This window comes from Oncorhynchus mykiss, chromosome 19, assembly GCF_013265735.2.
Source record: "Oncorhynchus mykiss isolate Arlee chromosome 19, USDA_OmykA_1.1, whole genome shotgun sequence".
Taxonomy (NCBI): Eukaryota; Metazoa; Chordata; class Actinopteri; order Salmoniformes; family Salmonidae; genus Oncorhynchus; species Oncorhynchus mykiss.
In genome coordinates, this window is record NC_048583.1 from 16,820,597 (window position 1) to 16,837,693 (window position 17,097).

Genomic DNA, 17,097 nt, shown 5'->3' on the forward strand with positions numbered 1-17,097 from the left:
AGATCATGATAACTGTTGCGTCCAAAGTAGAGGACACAGCAGTTCACCCAACACAATACTGAATCGCAACATTACACTGTTCATTTGATGTGCATTTTATATTTTACTATACTTTTTTTTACCGCATTTGTTAATAATGAAAATCTGAAAATACTCTTGATACATTCAGTAAGATGACAAGAATATTCCCGGAAAATGTTGGGTAGGTGCAACAAAAAATGACACAGGGTTTGAGTGAGGACTAACTGGCAACACACCTCTCCAAAGTGTACACAGTTCCAACATAATTTCAATGCACTTTTATGACTCAAAGAAGAGTCTTCAAAAAAAGAATGCACCTTGTAGTTGCTCTCCTAGCTGTGCCGTTGAGGAACTCCAGCAAGCGCACTTGTAGTCGTTTTGTTTGGAACACAACCCTGCAGCCTCGCCATCACACAAATGCTGTTATCGCAATCCAAAACCGGACCATTTTAAAATGGCAATCTGGGTCAGGTGCAGATCTATTGCCAACATGATTAGCTAAGTTATAAAATACGATATTACAGTGTTTGGCTTTCACAAGACATTTCAGAGAAACAGATTGTAATTTTGGTGAGCATTCAGGTGCGTGTTCTGTGGCGAATAGCTCATTCTGTTCAGAACAGGTTATGATGCCATGTTATGACACCACATCTTGTAACTGTACATCAAACATAGTGATCAGAAACATTGACGCTGTACACTGAGTGTATAAAACCTTAGGAACACCTTCCTACTAATGAGTTGCACCCCCCTTTTGCCCTCAGAACAGCCTCAATTTGTCAGGAGGGCATGGACTCTACAAGGTGTCAAAAGCATTCCACAGGGATGCTGGCCCATATTGAGTCCAATGCTTCCCACAGCTGTGTCAAGTTGGCTGGATCTCCTTTGGGTGGTGGACCATTCTTGATACACAAGGGAAACTGTTGAGTGTGAAAAACCCAGCAGCGTTGCAGTTCTTGACACACTCAAACTGGTGCACCTGGCACCTACCATACACCGATCAAAGGCACTTAAATATTTTGTCTTGCTTATTCACCTTCTGAATGACACACATACATAATCCATGTCTCAAGGCTTAAAAATATTTTATAAACTGTCTCCTTCCATTCATCTACACTGATTAAAGTGGATTTAACAAGTGACATCAATATGGGATCATAGCTTTCACATGGATTCACCTGGTCAGTCAGTCATGGAAAGAGTGTTCCTAATGTTTTGTACACTCAGTGGACAGTCGTGGCCAAAAGTTGAGAATGACACAAATATTAATTTCCACAAAGTTTGCTGCTTCAGTGTCAGATATTTTTGTCAGATGTTACTATGGAATACTGAAGTAAAATTATAAGCATTTCATAAGTGTCAAAGGCTTTTATTGACAATTACATGAAGTTGATGCAAAGAGTCAATATTTGCAGCTTTGACCCTTCTTTTTCAAGACCTCTGCAATCCACCCTGGCATGCTGTCAATTAACTTCTGGGACACATCCTGACTGATGGAAGCCCATTCTTGCATAATTAATGCTTGGAGTTTGTCAGAATTTGTGGGTTTTTGTTTGTCCACCCGCCTCTTGAGGAATGACCACAAGTTCTCAATGGGATTAAGGTCTGGGGAGTTTCCTGGCCATGGACCCAAAATATCGATGTTTTGTTCCCCGAGCCACTTAGGTATTACTTTTGCGTTATGGCAAGGTGCTCCATCATGCTGGAAAAGCAATTGTTCGTCACCAAACTGTTCCTGGATGGTTGGGAGAAGTTGCTCTCGGGGATGTGTTGGTACCATTCTTTATTCATGGCTTAGACACAATTGTGAGTGAGCCCACTCCCTTGGCTGAGAAGCAACCCCACACATTGAATGGTCTCAGGATGCTTTACTGTTGGCATGACACAGGACTGATGGTAGCGCTCAACTTGTCTTCTCCGGACTAACTTTTTTCCGGATGCCCCAAACAATCGGAAAGGGGATTCATCAAAGAAAATGATTTTACCCCAGTACTCAGCAGTCCAATCCCTGTACCTTTTGCAGAATATCAGTCTGTCCCTGATGTTTTTCCTGGAGAGAAGTGGCTTCTTTGCTGCCCTTCTTGATACCAGGCCATCCTCCAAAAGTCTTTGCCTCACTGTGCATGCAGATGCACTCACACCTGCCTGCTGCCATTCCTGAGCAAGCTCTCTACTGGTGGTGCCCCGATCCCGCAGCTGAATCAACTTAAGGAGACAGCCCTGGCGCTTGCTGAACTTTCTTGAGCGCCCTGAAGCCTTCTTCACAACAATTGAACCTCTCTCCTTGAAGTTCCTGATGATTCGATAAATGGTTGATTTAGGTGCAATCTTACTGGCAGCAATATCCTTGCCTGTGAAGCCCTTTTTGTGCAAAGCAATGATGACGGCACGTGTTTCCTTGCAGATAACCATGGTTGACAGAGGAACAATGATTCCAAGCACCACCCTCCTTTTGAAGCTTCCAGTCTGTTATTCAAACTCAATCAGCATGACAGAGTGATCTCCAGCCTTGTCCTCGTCAACACTCACACCTGTGTTAACGAGAGAATCACTGACATGATGTCAGCTGGTCCTTTTGTGGCAGGGCTGAAATGCAGTGGAAATGTTTTTGGGGGATTTAGTTCATTTGCATGGCAAAGAGAGACTTTGCAATTAATTGCAATTCATCTGATCACTTCATAACATTCTGGAGTATATGCAAATTGCCATCATACAAACTGGGGCAGCAGACTTTGTGAAAATGTATATTTGTGTCATTCTCAAAGCTTTTGGCCACGACTGTATATGACATGAGTTTTATGATATGGAAATGTGAAGTGCACAATTGGACACATGAGTGTTTGGCTTGCTTGTATGACATCAAAGTGGTATTTATTATAATCCTTAACATCTCATCTTTCAAAATAGATTGAGTCCTCTTAATTTACAGCATTTCCTTCACTCAGACAACAAAAACGTTGCCAAATTAGCGGGAGCGATGAGGGCAACTTGTCGCATGTTGTGCTCAAGTTCAGAACAGCTGTCAGTCAAAACCCAAACCGAGCCTGAGCACTGATGTCATTTATAGCATATTACTGTACAGCCACTGCATTAGAATTTAGGTGCTTATCATACACCATATGAAAACCACACATACACGTATCAACAATAAATACACATACATTTTCTCATTAGGAGTGTCTTGGGGGCCTCCCGAGTGGCGCAGCGGTGTAAGTCTCTGCATCGCAGTGTTAGCTGCGTTACTACAGATCTTGGTTCGATACCGGGCTGTGTTGCAGCCGGCCATGACCGGGAGACCCATGAGGCGATGCACAATTGGCCCAGCGTCGTCCGGGTTAGGGGAGAGTATGGCCGGACGGGAAGTCCTGGTGACTCCTGTGACGGCCTGGGCGCAGTGCACGCCAGGTGTTCGGTGTTTCCTCCGACACATTGGTGCGGCTTGGCAGGGTTGTGTTTCGACCATCGCCTCTCCTGAGTCCGTACGGGAGTTGCAGCGATGAGACAAGACTGTAACTAACAATTGGATATGACGAAATTGGTGAAAAAAAGGGGGTATTTTTTTTTCTTTTCTTAATAACAAATAGAAAGTGTCTTGGGAAACAATTGAAGTAGTTGAATGGAAGTAATAAAACATATAGCCAAAACCGTACAAATACATTATGTAACAGACTTTTTAGGCTTATAATATGCCTTATATATCACACAATGTCTGGATGCAATATTATACCCAGGAATATTCAACACTGAAATCTGTTACTCTTGTTATTCCAAATGCATCTGTGGATCTGTTCTGTTGACAACAATGAAAATTCACCTTTGTCTTTAAATTTGATCTAAATATCAGAAGCAACAGTATCAAGTAGAAATGGTTACGTTCTTGGTCTGTTATTGAGTGGAATGGTTATTCTGCTGGTGCACCCTGAGGTAGCTACGCAAACGGCCTTTCTTCCATGTGGATCTTCAGGTGCATCTTCAGCTGGTCCTGGCGGGAGAACCTCTTCTCACACTGGGGGCACCTGAAGGGTTTCTCCCCCGTGTGGACCCTCTGGTGCCTCTTCAGGTCACCGGCCTGGGCGAAGCGCATGTGACACTGGGTACATTTGAAGGGTTTCTCTCCTGTGTGGACCCTCTGGTGCCTCTTCAGGGTGCCAGCTTGGGCGAAGCGCATGTGACACTGGGTACAGATGAATGGTTTCTCCTCTGTGTGGACCCTCTGGTGGATGTCCACCTTCTGGGTGCAGCTGAAGCCTTTGTTACAGAACTTGTACAGGAACTGTTTCTCTTTACTATTGCCTGATGTGGCTCCTCTTCCCTGAGCCTGGGCTCTAGCCCTGTCGTTTGAGTTCAATACCTGATCGAAAAGGACACGGCTGTGCGAATCGGAAGGCCGCATCGACGTGGACACTGGGTCGCGACCGCTGAATGCGTGTAAAGGGGAGTGGGTAACGACATTTGGATTTGTCTCCAAGCTTTCCCTGTTTTCTAAGAAATCTCTGCCCTGTGAGTGTCCATCTCCTAGGTGACTATCTGCATTCCATGTGGAAGGGACATCGCCCTCCACTTTCACAGTCACTTTATCTACGACCAGACCCTCTACGCACCCTTCAGAGTATACACTACTACTGTACTGGTTCCAATCCCCTCTAGAGAGAACAGTCTGTGTCTCTAAACCCAAGGGAATTTTGCCAGTGTCCAGCTCTGTAGTGTAAGAACAAGACGGATCATTGCCAGTCTCTAACACGTCCCCTGAGTCCTGATGAGAATGAACCGTCCTCGGGCTTGGGTTACCGTAAAGTAAATACTCTGAACTGGGAGCAGGAGAACAGCCCACTGGCCCCAGTCTCTCTGGGTCTGATCTGTGGTCAGATCCTGTGTGCAAAAGCCTTTGTGTTACAGTTAAAGTCTCTGTGTCGGTCTCTGACTTGAGGACGGCGTTCAGCGTTCCACTGACCTCCGTGATGCTGCGTCGCGTCCTGGGCTGCGATGGGGTGGTGGAAGAGTCCTCCGTAGCCACAGGGGGAACCACTCCAGCCGCTGCTCCAGTCTGGATGTCTCTGTTGTGTCGTTTGTTCTCCTCTCCTTCAGACCTCTCCTGCTTAACCCCAGGACCTGCAGCCTCTGCATCTGCATACTGACACAAGAAGGCTGCATTTAGACAGCAGCCCAATTCAGATATTTTTTTTCACTAATTGGTCTTTTGACCAATCAGATCAGCTCTGAAAAAGATCTGATGTGAAAAGATGTGATGTGATTGGTCAAAAGACAACAACGACAACAATGTCGTAGGGACGTCTCACAAGCTACCCTATGGGGCATTCCATTTAATTTCAATCACTTTTTGACCGCACTCCTTTTGATTTGAATGAAACTTTCCATGGTAGAAGTGGTAAGAAAGTAACATTTTAGACCTGAGTGCCAAAACATTCAGGAGAGGGAGGTGCTCAAAGTTGACCCATTTTGCATACCACTGCAGAAGACAAATGGTGAGTTTGATATGATTTCAAAAGCTTACAAACAGGGGTCTATTTTTTGATTTCTCTAAAAATAAAAAAGGTACTTTTCTTGCATATGTTGTAGCTTATACTATTTTACATCATCTGAGGTGTTTGTGTTGTGCCAGTCATCAGTTGAGGCACGCTCTTGAAAACAGGGTGGTGGGTTTCATGTTTTTACTGATAAATGTACTAAAATGGGAATACAATTTTAACTTTCAATTGGTACCAAGAGGGTTGGCGGTCCATACATCAGAGAATGTTGACTTGAATGGGAATATCAGCTGTTTTATATTATACTGTGAATATATCCATAGGAAACCTATTGAAATCATAGAACTATAGATAACAGAATATACATTCTTACTTAAGTTGACATTCAATGGTGAATTGACCGGCGGCCATCTTTGTGGTCGTAATTGGAAGTTTAAATGCCCACACCAGTAGAAATCAACTTTTTCAAACTGAAAGATGATGGCCATAGCTTACCCATGATGTTGCACAATGATTTAAGTCAATAAGTCATTGTTTTAATCAAAGTATGATATATTTGGGTTTGAAGTGACAAATCCGAACTGTCCACTTTGTGCAAATCCATGTGAATGCGGTGTGTTTTCCTATGATGCGACATACAAATGCTTTTCAAACTACTCTTCATTTCAGGGCTGGGTTTTATTTGAATGTTACCACCCACCAACATGGCATTGTTCATTAATCAGAAACAGCTGTAAAGTTATTCCCATTTGCGACTGAGATGAGCCAAACAGCCTTGTGTCTGTATTAAATATACATAGAACTGAATATTTTATAAATGGTATAATTGCGTGATATGATCGCATTATGCAAACCTGTCGCCCCAAAATCAATGGTTTTGACCATTCAAGTTTTGCTTCACTTCACACAACACTGCTTTGATTGGTGTAACGTTAGCTAGAAACCACAATTGTCTATCCAGATAATGAAAAGGCACCCGTGAAAGTAAAATTCAAGGAACTTATAGTTAGTTACATGCAGGGCCTAACATTTGTGAATAAAAATAGTAAAGTATGATCACATTTATAGTCAAATAAATGCTGCAGTAGCTATTTTAAAAGTACTTCCTCTGTTTTGTTTCATAGCTGGTAAATTAATCGCACAAAATCAAAGAACTACGAATCCTATATAGCCCTGTCCACCTCGCTCTGTGAAGAGCTGAGTGAAATATACATTTTTGGGAAATCTGCGAGCAGGCATAATCATTTCTGGGGAAAAAAACTGGCCACATTTGATTTACAAAGTAACTCATTGTTAATGCAACACTATTACACTGACCTCTATAACGATAACGTGCTGGGTTGAGGATCCACTCCCCTCATCAACCGTGATTGGTTGGTCATCTCTCCATGTATTGTGTCCCACTGGCTTCACAAAGCCCCTGTGGCCTCCAGTGAGATGTCCTTCACCTGAGAGAGTGATTGAGGGAAAAGAGGTGGTTAGGTTAGGTACTGTCAATGATCACTCGCTATATTGTACACTGTGGACACTGTCTAGAATTGGCAAGAATGTAAGGTAACACTTCTCATAACTTCCAGACAATCTATGTATAGGTCAATTTATAGGTCAATTGATTATGTTCCATGCATCATAGAACATTCAGAATATTATATTGTGCCTTTGTGCAAGACATCTAAGTAATCAGGTGAATTCTTGCATACTATCCAACTACTGACCGAGACCCAATTCTGGTTAACCATAATGTGGTTAACGCATCTAAAGCCACATGCGCCGAGGGGAACGGGGTCACAGGTCCCGCAGCCTCGGCCTTCTGCAAAATGTACCTCTTGCCATTCCTCTGTATCGGTCGAGGATCTTGACACTACTGGGACGACTGGCGAGGACGCGCTCTGCGCGCTCCCGTGCCACCTTCAGTTCCAGTAGCTGTAGTTTCCTCCGCAATCCCCTGTTTTCTTTCTGGCTTTGAGACATTTCCAAACGGATCACTGCATAGTCGTCGTCTACGAGTTTACAGATCTCTGCCACAGCTGCGTTAGCTAGCACCTCCATGATGGAGGCTATTTGAGTGTGAAAAACCATACAGTTAGCCATTGTTAGCTAGCGTTACCTAGATAACATCTATTAACCAAGCCCTGTCTCCAACGGGAATTAAACACAACCTGAAGTAAATATGTGATGCCGTGCAGTTAAAGTAGTAATATGTTGAGTTCCATGGTGTTAATAAACGTCTAAATAACAAATTAAAACGATATAGTGGAAATTGTTCTTGGTCACTGTTCACTTCCGTTTACACTGAAGAGAAAGGATCTTATTGGCGTGCGTCATATCTCAAAGGGTGTGGTTGAATGAAAAGGGGTATGCGCGCTGTTCTTTGAAATACGGTACTGTTTTACTACGTTACTACAAGCCCAGGGCTCTTTTCGGCTGGCGCAAACACAGTGTTTTGACCGGAACCGGCGCCTTCGCTTGACAACGCTTCGCTCTAAAATATTGGCTGCTTCGTGGGCATAGGCGTGAACCTATTAAACTTAGTAAATACATACCGTTAGTGAAATATCACATCACTATGGAAATAATATGGTCCACACGCACCAACAGTCGTGAAGAAGACACGACAATGCCTCTTCCCTCCTCGGGAGCCTGAAAATATTTGGTTCTACCGCTGCACCATTGAGAGCATCTTGACTGCCAGCATCACCGCTTGGTACGGCAAGGCCATGACACAGAGGTCCGGACCTCCTCTTTTGTTTTATAATCAAATACATCAACAATATTTTGTACACAAAGAAAATCCATTAGCCTATGGGTCAACTCCCAGTGTTGAGCAAAGCTCAGAACGCGTATTCTTTATTTGACGGAGTTCTAATCGCCTGCCTCTTTGTGAACGAGTGGAATCGTGAATAGTGCTTTGTTCGCCTGCATTCCCCTGGATTTGCATCCTGAATTTGTAAGTTCTCATAACTTTGCTTTACAGAGAGTAGGCTGCTGAGACAGACAGTAGTGCGACTGAGGCCTCTGCACAAGACGCTACAGAGGTGTGTACGGCACAGTACATCACTGAGGCCGAGCTCCCTGCCATCCCGGACCTCGGCCTGGTATAGAGGTCCGGGGTGTCGGCCTGGTATAGAGGTCCGGGATGGCAGGGAGCTCGGCCTCAGTGATGTACTGTGTACAAAATATTGTTGATGTATTTGAAGGCCCCAAAAATTGTCAGCCACCCAAGTCCTAGACTGTCCTCTCGGTTACCGCATGGCAAGCTGTACCAATGCACAAAGTCTGGAACCAACAGGACCCTGAGCCATATGACAGCTTCTGCCCCCAAGCCATATGGCTGCTAAAAAGCTACCTGGACTATATGCAATGACCCTTTTTGTACTAACTTTTGACTGAACATACACTGCTGCTAATGTGTTATCTATCCTGTTGCCTAGTCACTTTACCCCTAACCAAATGTGCATTCAGAAAGTATTCAGACCCCTTTTTCCCCACATTTTGTTACATTACAGCCTTATTCTAAAAATGGATTCCCTTGTCTTGGCTGTGTGCTTAGGGTCGTTGTCCTGTTGGAAGGTGAACCTTAGCCCCAGTCTGAGGTGCCGAGCGCTCTGGAGGAGGTTTTCATCAAGGATCTCTCCGCACTTTGCTCCGTTCATCTTTCCCTCGATCCGGACTAGTCTCCCAGTCCCTGCTGCTGAAAAACATCCCCACAGCATGATGCTGTCACCACCATGCTTCACCGTAGGGAAAGGGGGATACCTAGTCAGTTGTACAACAATGCATTTAACCCTCAATCAGAGCGGTGCGGGGGGCTGCCATAATCGACATCTTCGGATGGTGCTAGGTTTCCTCCAGATGTGCCGCTTGGCATTCAGGCCAAAGAGTTTAATCTTAGTTTCATCAGACCAGAGAATCTTGTTTCTCATGGTCAGTCCGTTAGGTGCCTTTTGGTAAACTCAAAGCGGGCTGTCATGCTTTTTACTGAGGAGTGGATTCCGTCTGGCCACTCTACCATAAAGGTCTGATTGGTGGAGTGTTACAGAGATGGTTGTCCTTCTGGAAGGTTCTCCCATCTCCACAGAGGAGCTCATCAGTGACCATCAGGTTCTTAGTCACCTTCCTGGCCAAGGCCCTTCTCCCCCTATTGCTCAGTTTGGCTGGGTGGCCAGCTCCAGGAAGAGTCTTGGTGGTTCCAAAGTTATTCCATTTACGAATGATGGAGGCCACTGTATTTCTAGAAAACCTTTAATGCTGCAGACATGTTTTGGTACCCTTCCCAAGATCTGTGCCTCGACACAATCCTGTCTCGGAGCTCTATGGGCAATTCCTTCAACCTCATGGCCTGGTTTTTGCTCTGACATGAACTGTCCAACTGTGGGACCTTATATAGACAGGTGTGTGCCTTTTCCAAATCATGTCAATTTAATTTACCACAGGTGGACTCCAATCAAGTTGTAGAAACATCTCAAGGATGATGAATGGAAACAGGATGCACCTGAGCTCAATTTCGAGTCTCCTAGCAAAGGTCTAAATATTAATGTCCATAAGGTATAACCTACAGCATGGTTGAGCAAATTAATGTTTCTGACATTTTGGGGCTGCTAAACAAATATTGATTTAGAACCACGGAGAGTTAGCGCAAGTAGAAAACAGAAGCTGCCTCCACTATTCCAGCACCATTTCAACATGATCAAATCACCTATACTTAGTCTAATACAATGACAACTAAAAGATACCAAAAACGATTTAGTCCAATCAACGTAATCTAAATATTATGTGGCTCTTCATGGTTGTCCATGGTTCTGATTTCTGTGTGCACGTGCAAGTAGAAAAAACATGTTGACCTACTTGTTGAGAAACGGCAATGCCTTCCTCTTTCATGTTGACAAAACGGTTTATCACTGTCATACAGTACATGCTTTCATTTGTTGTCCTAGGCAACCTGGTTAAAATTCTAGCCTAACTTCCTTTCGTGGGCAACGTTAGCTAGTTAACATTAGCCTTCTACATCTTGAACTTCCATCCTCTCAGGCCAGTGGCACAATGTATGAATGTATGGTTGGATTAGAATCACCTTTTATAATCATTGGCAGGTAGAGAATTAAGTAAAACCACAAGTCCTTATCTCCATCCAGGGCTAATTTAGGAAAGGGACCATTTTAGCTAGCTAGCCACTGGAGGACGACAACACAATGAGTTTCTGTCAATGATATACGTATGCTCTTGATGCGATTGGAGTGAAGCAAAATCCAAAATGGCTTCCCTTGACACTTTAATGACTTTTTTTTTGGTGCGCCTGGACCATTCACAGTTGAGCTCACTCAGTTTACCCAACGCTGATTGGCTATTATTATTTTTTATCAAGGGAGGCCAAATGCTTGTTGGCTTCCCTTGCATTCAATGCTATGGGCGGCAAACAATGTCACACTGCTTTTTTTTGTGTGCATCAGATAGATGGCCTACAGAGACAGAGGGGCGCTGTTTAGCTCGCTCAGATGCTTTCTCTGGTGAGACATTCAGCCTCTTGTCGAATGTAAGGAAAATTATGAAAGACATTCTATTTTTTTCCTTGGTCAATTTGAGTAAACCTGGCTTCTCTTGGCAACCATGAATACACACCACTGGTAGCCTACAGTAATTTACTATATTAGCCAGGTGAGGGTCTCAGATTTTCACTTAAGTGAGTCATAGTTGTCCCTGCAGTTGCAAGTGGGTTATTAGCATTTGTGGGCAGGTGCGGATGAACAGACAGCGCACCATTACCGCACTATCTGCGTGCGCCAATACCAGAGTGGGCACATTCCAGGTTTTCTCTTAGGAAAATGTGTCGCCGGACAGACAGACGACGTGACCAGACATTTGAGAAAATTTACCAGACCCATATGAATTGGGTCCAATCGAGCATCCACCCACAGTGCTCCAAATGACCAAAATCATGATAATGCATCTTAACAGAACATACAACTCATGTAATGAAGCAAAATAAACAATTTTCTAACATTTGCAAAAATGCAATTCGTGGGTTTGACCATTCTTAACAGAGCACCTGGTAAAACGCTATTCTAAACAGCAGCACCTGATAGCGGGTCCATATGTGACAGATTCAAATCTGTTGAACTTAGTAAAGAGGTGGAATCGAAAGATGCATCAACTAGGATGGGTTGCTATTATGACTGATTTGGTCTTTGGCTTCTGGACAATGAAAGCCAATAGTATAGGAGAGAAATGGCATAGTGGTGGGTCGAATAGGTAAGTAAATGAACAGTAAATGTTTATACATAAATAAAATAATACATACATAAAATACTACACCAGAAAGCATGACTTGGCCACAGAGGAATCCAGGATCATTAACTTATTTTAAAAAAAAAGCTGTGGATTGTTTCAAATCACAGGCTCGTAGTGCTATGCCTGTTTGGGAAGCCTACAATTTTGGCAGAGCGGATGGCAATAGGCCTAGCTGATTTGAGTTGCTGCGGTCAGTGAAAAGCATCTAAAATATGTGTGAAGATGTGTATTGAGAACATTGAAAATGTTGAGACAAGAAGGCGAGGGGGCCTCCCGATTGGCACAGCAGTCTAAGGCACTTTATAAACTGGGTGGTTTGAGACCTGAATGCCGATTGGCTGACAGCCGTGGTATATCACAGGTATAACAAAACATATCTTTTTACTGCTCTAATTACGTTGGTAACCAGTTTATAATAGCAATAAGGCACCTCGGGTGTTTGTGGTATATGGCCAATAAACCACAGCTAAGGGCTGTATCCAGGGACTCCATGTTTCATCGTGCATAAGAACATCCCTTAGCCGTGGTATATTGGCCATATACCACAACCCCTCGTGCTTTGTTGCTTAAGCATCGCAGTGCTAGAGCCATCACTAAAGACCTGGGCTCAATCCCGGACTGTATCACAACCGGCTGTGATCGGGAGTCCCATAGGGCGGCGCACAATTGGCCCACCGTCGTCCGGGTTAGGGAAGGGTTTGGCCGGGAGTACTAGCGTCTCCTTGTGGCGGGCCGGGCGCCTGCATGCTGACCTCGTCGTCAGGTGAACGGTGTTGCCTCCAACACATTGGTGCGACTGGCTTCCGGGTTAAGCAAGCGGGTGTTATAGGCTACATGTGCACCACCAAGTCAGAACAGTAGGCAAAATTAAGAGGTGAAAATATACCAAATTATTAGGGTGTCTATGGTAGAAAAATGATAAGATTGTTTAATACTGTTTTTGCTTTGATGAATTCTGTGTCTGTGGGACTGAGTTGGGCCTCTGGGGCTTGAGCTGACAATTGATTTATGATGGCTAAAGACTGCATTCCATAGACAAGATGTGGTGTGTGTGATCAGAGATAGAGCCTGGAGGAGTAGAACAAACCCCTCATTGTATCTGGGAAACTGAGCCGGGTTGGGGGTAAAACAACACCTAGTGCAGATAACCATGAGGTGGCTTATGATGCCCCCCGATCTGCTTGGGAGGGGTGGAACCAGCCATGACTAAGCATTTTTAAATCTACCATGTAAGAACTATGCATTTTTCTGTAAGGTTAAGCGCTCGGTCCAACACATGATTGTGGGGTTGACAGTTTCATTATTGCAATAATTAATCAATCTTAAATTAAGATTGACGAAATGAGTCTCTCTCACTTGATTAGAATATTCCATGACCAGTCTCACCACTCTCTGTGAATTCTGAAGCCCAGGGTGACCAGCTCTGTTCATTATGGATACTGTGGTGTTTATCATAGACCCTCCTGTTCCTATCTCTAAGCCCCAGGCCCGGCTCCGGAGCTGTTGACTGGAGCCTCTGTCTCTCTCTGATGACCACCAGGACTGAGGTTGTTCAGTCCCCCTGTCCACTGGTTGTGGAGTGTCTGTCCCTTACAGTTTGGTCCCTGTTCCAACTCGGGAAAGAACAGCGATGGCTTCTGATATGGGGCCAGGGTTTGTGACTAGCCGCTTCAGAGGTCCAGTCTCTCCTGCCAGCAACACCTGGTCCTCATGGACTGCAGACTGTAAAGTTGTACAGACAAGCATACGGAAAGTATTCTTGAGAAGATTGGGAGGAACTCCCCAAGTGCAGGTGTGCCAAGAGAAACAATGTGCTTAATATTAGGAAAATTGAGAAATAAATATAGTAGGCCTAGCCTATAGAAATCTGATGGGATACTCTTTTTAATGGAGGCCATCACTCTGTTTTCTCAAGCAATTGCATAGTCTATATAAATGTTGTGCAACATGGGCTCTCATGAAGTGTTTGATTACATTTGCATTGATGTTAGAGAGATTAGAGGGACAACAGAATGCTGAGCACCAGGCAGTTAGCAAGTTTGGTAGGCTACTAATGATCATCAGCACCATCAGAGCTTGGAGAAGCTTAATTACCGTGACTAAATGGTCACGTGGAATTTGACTGCTGTCATGAGACGTGACCGCCGCTACGGCGGTCACTGTAACTAACAGCCCTACACCCACCTGGTGTCCCAGGTCTAAATCAGTGCCTCAGTGTTCTCAATGGAGAACAATGGAAAAAAAACACTGTGGAACTGGCATTGAGGTCCAGAGTTGAGTTTGAGGGCTATACTCTATACATGGGCCGTGTGAATTTCTGCTGGTGTATCCTGAAGTACCTCTTCCCACAGTGTGTACAGGTGAACGGCCTCTCTCCTGTGGACCTTCAGCTGCATCTTCAGCTGGTGGGAGAACCTCTTCTCACACTGGGTAAGCTGTAGGACTTCTCCCCTCTGTGGACTCTCTGGTGTCTCTTCAGGTTGGACGAGTGTGAAAAACTGGCCCGACACATGTGGCAGCCAAATGGTTTCTCCCCTGTGTGGACCCTCTGGTGCCTCTTCAGGCTGGACAAGTGTGAAAAACTGTCCTGACACATGTGGCAGCTGAACGGTTTCTCCCCCGTGTGCATCCTTTGGTGGATCTCCACCTGTTTGGGGAAACGGAAGGCTTTCCCGCAGAACGAACACGGGAAGCGCTTCTCTTTGCCACCGGATCTACTGATAGCGTCACTACTACCGTCATTTGTCAATGGGCTTGTGTAGCCATTTAGTGTTGAGGCACTGGCATTGTCTGAGGTCTGGTTTAACATTAGGAGAGTGTGAGGAGGATTAAGGCCAGGGAGTGTCTGTGTTGTCGCAGGGTCCATGTCCCAGTTGATAGATCCTATAGAAGGCAAGCTGAAGGCAGCACCTGTTAGGGGGTTAACCTGAGGCGAAATCAGTCTCTCTGAATAACAACTATAGGAGCAGGACGGCGCATCGCTAGCCGAGTCTGTGTCTGATCTCTCCTGCCGCATATGGACACCTCCCCGTCCCTGCAGACCAAATCTACCCCTCGCCCTGGTCTCAGCCAGTCTGTTGTTTTGGAGAATAAGTTTGGTTGTTGTTTTGTGTTTGACTGTCTGTTTCTGGTTGTTTTGTCCCAGCCCAGAGTTGAGGATGTTGTCCCAACCACTGGCCTCCACTATGTCGCGTCTGGTCCTGGCCTGCTCTGTGATGTTGTCCCCTGGGCCCTTGACTGCACCCGTCTTGGTCTGGGAATCCAATATGGCCGTCCAGTCTCCTCTGTTAGCCTCCAACCAACCACCTGTAGGGAGAGGTTAGAAAATATACTTTACAAACATGGCAGAGAACTCTACATATGGAGATTTTTTCATTGTCAAGTTTGTATATTGTTTCAAATCATAGCCAGGTGCATCACTATTCCCATTGAAGATCTATTACTGTACAGTATGTAGGCTATATGTATTTCTCTCTTACCTTGCTCCCCCATCTTTAGTCCACTCAGCAGATCAATACCCTCTGGTCCATCTTCTATTGTCTCCTCTTTGACCAGCAGCAGATCAGGCTTCCCATCCTCCATGTCTACTGACTGTAAGAGATACAGAGTGAGATGATGTTGCGTCAAAGAAATCTGATATGAGCACCTTGCTATGGAGCATTTTCTGATTGGGCAATGAGGGATTGCTATGTAAATGTCTTACTTCATTTGATTACTTGACACTTCAGACTAAATTAATCAAGACAGTATCCACAAAGTGTCTGTAAGAATCTGTCTGAAGTTTACCTTAGCCAAATACATTTAAACTCAGTTTTTCACAATTCCTGACATTTAATCAGAGTAAAAATGCCCCGTCTTAGGTCAGTTCGGATCACCAATATATTTTAAGAATGTGAAAATGTCATAATAATAGTAGAGTGATTTATTTCAGCTTTTATTTATTTTTCATCACATTCCCAGTGGGTCAGAAGTTTGCACACACTCAATTTAGTATTTGGTAGCATTGCTTTAAATTTATTAACTTAGGTCAAACGGTTTTGGGTAGCCTTCCACAAGCTTCCCACAATAAGTTGGGTGAATTTTGGCCCATTCCTCCTGACTGAGCTGGTGTAACTGAGTCAGGTTTGTATGCCTCCTTGCTCGCACACGCCTTTTCAGTTCTGCCCACCAATTTTCTATAGGACTGAGGTCAGGACTTTGATGGCCACTCCAATACCTTGACTTTGTTGTCCTTAAGCCATTTTGCCACAACTTTGGAAGTATGCTTGGGGTCATTGTCCATTGACCAAGCTTTAACTTCCTCACTGATGTCTTGATGTTGCTTCAATATATCCACATAATTTTACTGCCTCGTGATGCCATCTATTTTGTGAAGTGCACCAGTCCCTCCTGCAGCAAAACACCCCCACAACATAATGCTGCCACCCCCGTGCTTCACGGTTGGGATGGTGTTCTTCGGCTTGCAAGCCTCCCCACCTTTTCCCTCCAAACATAACGATGGTCATTATGGCCAAACAGTTCTATTTTTGTTTCATCAGACCAGAGGACATTTCTCCAAAAAGTATGATCTTTGTCCCCATGTGCAGTTGCAAACCATTGTCTGGCTTTTTTATGGCGGTTTTGGAGCAGTGGCTTCTTCCTTGCTGAGCGGCCTTTCAGGTTATGTTGATATAGGACTAGTTTTACTGTGGATATAGATACTTTTGTACCTGTTTCCTCCAGCATCTTCACAAGATCCTTTGCTGTTGTTCTGAGATTGATTTGCACTTTTCGCACCTTTTCGTATGTTCATCTCTAGGAAACAGAACGCGTCTCCTTCCTGAGCATTATGACGGCTGCATGGTCCCATGGTGTTATTACTTGTGTACTATTGTTTGTAAAGATAAACATGGTACCTTCAGGCATTTGGAAATTGCTCCCAAGGATGAACCAGACTTGTGGAGGTATCCAATTCTTTTTTCTGAGGTCTTGGCTGATTTCTTTAGATTTTCCCATGATATCAAGCAAAGAGGCACTGAGTTCGAAGGTAGGCCTTGACATACATTCATAGATACACCTACAATTGACTCAAATGGTGTCAAGTAGCTTATCAGAAGCTTCTAAAGCCATGACATAATTTTCTGGAATTTTCCAAGCGATATAAAAAGGCACAAAGTAGATGTCCTAACCGACTTACCAAAACTATTGTTTGTTTAACAAGAAATTTGTGGAGTGGTTGAAAAACAAGTTTTAATGACTAAAACCTAAGTGTATGTAAACTTCGACTTCAACTGTAGCTTTATTCATTGTAATCTAAAATTCTAAA

General features: G+C 44.2%; 1 protein-coding gene across 1 annotated transcript; it reads right to left on the reverse strand.

The window, feature by feature from the left end:
* Nucleotides 1-2,865: 2,865 nt before the first annotated feature.
* Nucleotides 2,866-8,432, reverse strand: LOC118941339 (zinc finger and BTB domain-containing protein 18-like). Its single transcript, XM_036953786.1, has 3 exons — nt 7,331-8,432; nt 6,825-6,955; nt 2,866-5,152 (listed from the first exon to the last, which is right to left on the reverse strand). Exons 1-3 carry the CDS (start codon nt 7,596-7,598, stop codon nt 3,950-3,952), a joined length of 1,602 nt encoding a protein of 533 aa, XP_036809681.1. The 5' UTR covers nt 7,599-8,432; the 3' UTR covers nt 2,866-3,949.
* Nucleotides 8,433-17,097: the final 8,665 nt, after the last annotated feature.